Source organism: Diabrotica undecimpunctata, unplaced genomic scaffold (genome assembly GCF_040954645.1).
Source record: "Diabrotica undecimpunctata isolate CICGRU unplaced genomic scaffold, icDiaUnde3 ctg00003017.1, whole genome shotgun sequence".
Classification (NCBI taxonomy): domain Eukaryota; kingdom Metazoa; phylum Arthropoda; class Insecta; order Coleoptera; family Chrysomelidae; genus Diabrotica; species Diabrotica undecimpunctata.
Window position 1 is genome coordinate 2073 of NW_027314218.1, and position 2441 is coordinate 4513.

General features: G+C 31.4%; 1 protein-coding gene across 1 annotated transcript; it reads right to left on the reverse strand.

Moving 5' to 3' along the window:
• Positions 1 to 204: 204 nt before the first annotated feature.
• On the reverse strand, positions 205 to 580 carry LOC140432143 (neuroligin-4, Y-linked-like; the record flags this gene model as incomplete). The annotated part of the gene is made up of 1 exon (XM_072519979.1): positions 205 to 580. A coding segment is annotated over exon 1 (376 nt), but the record flags the coding sequence as incomplete, so codon positions are not given.
• Between the last annotated feature and the right edge of the window lie 1861 nt (positions 581 to 2441).

A 2441-nucleotide genomic window follows, 5' to 3' on the forward strand; every position in this document is an offset into this window, starting at 1 on the left:
CAAAATAGATAACTTTTGTTTTGGAAATGCCAATAATATGAAAAACGATTTAACCTTGTTTAAAAATAGTTATAGCTGACGAGACTTTATATATATAATATATATATATATATATATATATATATATATATATATATATATATATATATATATATATATATGTTTATTCATATTTCTTGATTAATTCTAAAAACTCAATCCTACCTTGAGCTGGAGCGTATATATTCAAGTAGAGGCAGTCCTCGCTTTGCTCCTTTAAATAGGGTAACAGCCTTTTCAAGTATTCCAATCGACCCTTAGGCATCCTCCTTAAAGCAGCCGTCTCGTTTGAAATATCTGGCAATCTCTGTGGGCATACCGGACTAAATCTATCCGCAAGCTTTACACCTTGCCACAATGCACCTGTCACCGGGGGCATAAACCTCAAACTGCCCAACGGAGGGCTTGCGTACGGAATCCCGCGGAACACCTCAACAGGTTCAAGGTATTTAGAATCCAAGGAAAATATTACACCACTCACGTCACCGTATTTAGTTCTGACTGTTCGCGAAGTTAATTGAGGTTTAGAATCTAGGATCATATCACTTTTAGATGGATAGGTAAATAGCAGAAATAAAAAAGAAAAAAACAGAAATTGCCTAATGGTATTACGCATTATTGTCACCTTACATAACTAGGATCATATTAATTATTTAAATCACTACTATGTGAAGAAATAACCGCTTTTACAATTTTTTTATAGTTTTACCCAGTAAAATTAGTAAATATAAACATTTTAAACCGGTATGAACATATTCACACACATTCTTTATCGTCTATTCACACTTTATGTTCTTGATAACAATATATCCACAATTTTCACTAAGAATCACATACGCGAATTTTCGAATTGTTCTGAGGTCACGACAAAAGGATATACCGTTTCGAGTTCCTAAAATCCGACTGACAGAAAGGTCCTTTCGATATAATTCTGCGCATGTGGCGCCTCAGCGGCGCACATTCGGCAAATTTAGAAACTAAAGTTCGATTGGTTAATTTTGCTAAGAAAATATGTGGTAATTTCGTTTCAACATGTCAATTTGGATCGGAAAGGATGACGTTCAAGCTCTTAATGAGGGTCTCGTTGATCCATCTTTGACTTTGTTTACTGCTGAATGAACTAGTACAGATTTGTAGAGATTTAAACTCGGATTGAAAGTAAACTAATGGTGAATAGAAAATACAATAAATGGTTATTTTTATAAAACACAAAAGTATGTCGAAAGTTAAAAAAGATTTTAATATTTTTTATACTACTTACACTAATAAAACAAAATAATAAAATATTATATCGAAATATAGAACACTAATAATTTATTAACCATACTTTTCGACGCTTTTTATCTATCGTTTCATTGTTTTCCAAATAGAAAAGTGGGTACATATAAATGTATGTGAATATAAAGTGTACTGAAGCTATTTTTAGTGTGATATTAAAATATTATTTACTATGTTTAATAGGAATTAACAACAACTTCATTTCAAAATACATTTGTTTTGATTTCTACTTCGAAAATCGTTGTCAGAATACGAATTACACAAATTATTTTTATTTTGTTACTTGGTACCTAATATAAAAACTTTCTCCTTATAATTTAATTTAAAATTCTATTGCCCTTCTTTTAAAGGTGCATTCCTTGGACGACTTTATTAAAGGATAGCTCACTTGGTTCTTCTTCTTAATACTTTAACTGCCAGGTAAATTCAGAGTAGATTTTGTACCGGGTTTTCTGGGCCAAAATATTTTTTTTCTTCTTAATTACTCTATTTGTGTTTGTTTTTAGCAAAAATCATAAAATCAGATCTGTTTTTTGGTTGATTTTGTAAAAATTGCTGTGTCCTCATATGGTGCACGCGGCCTGCGATTGTGAAATTGTTACTAATGTCCAGTTGCAGGCCATGTGTACCACAGATGGACAAAAAGTGTCAAATAGTCTGTTATCTTTCCAGTAAGAGAGTGACACGTGTAAGATGTTTCAAGTTTTTATTTACTTCCGATGGGAGCGTATCGTCCACTTCACGATTGAAAAAAGTTAATATGGCGCACAATAACAAATAACTCCTACATATAATATAGATGCAACGTTGACGAGTGAATCCGACAATAAACCTGTAGCGAAAAAATAAGAAAATTTTAAGAAAAGGTTTGTTTACTAAAATCTTAAATAAAATTTTAGTTTGTATAGGCGATTTTTTTTACTATTAGATTGGCTTCACACAAATGAATTTACGTTTTTTTACGTATTATAAGTATATCATTTAAATTGACACAAAACCTAGATTTGCGCATAGATAAAGTAATCATTATCTGAAAATGGACTAATATATCGATATTTTTTTATAGGAGACGTAAAACTCAATACTTTTGCAGGACAATCCCGTGTTCAGTCATCTCGAGTAAC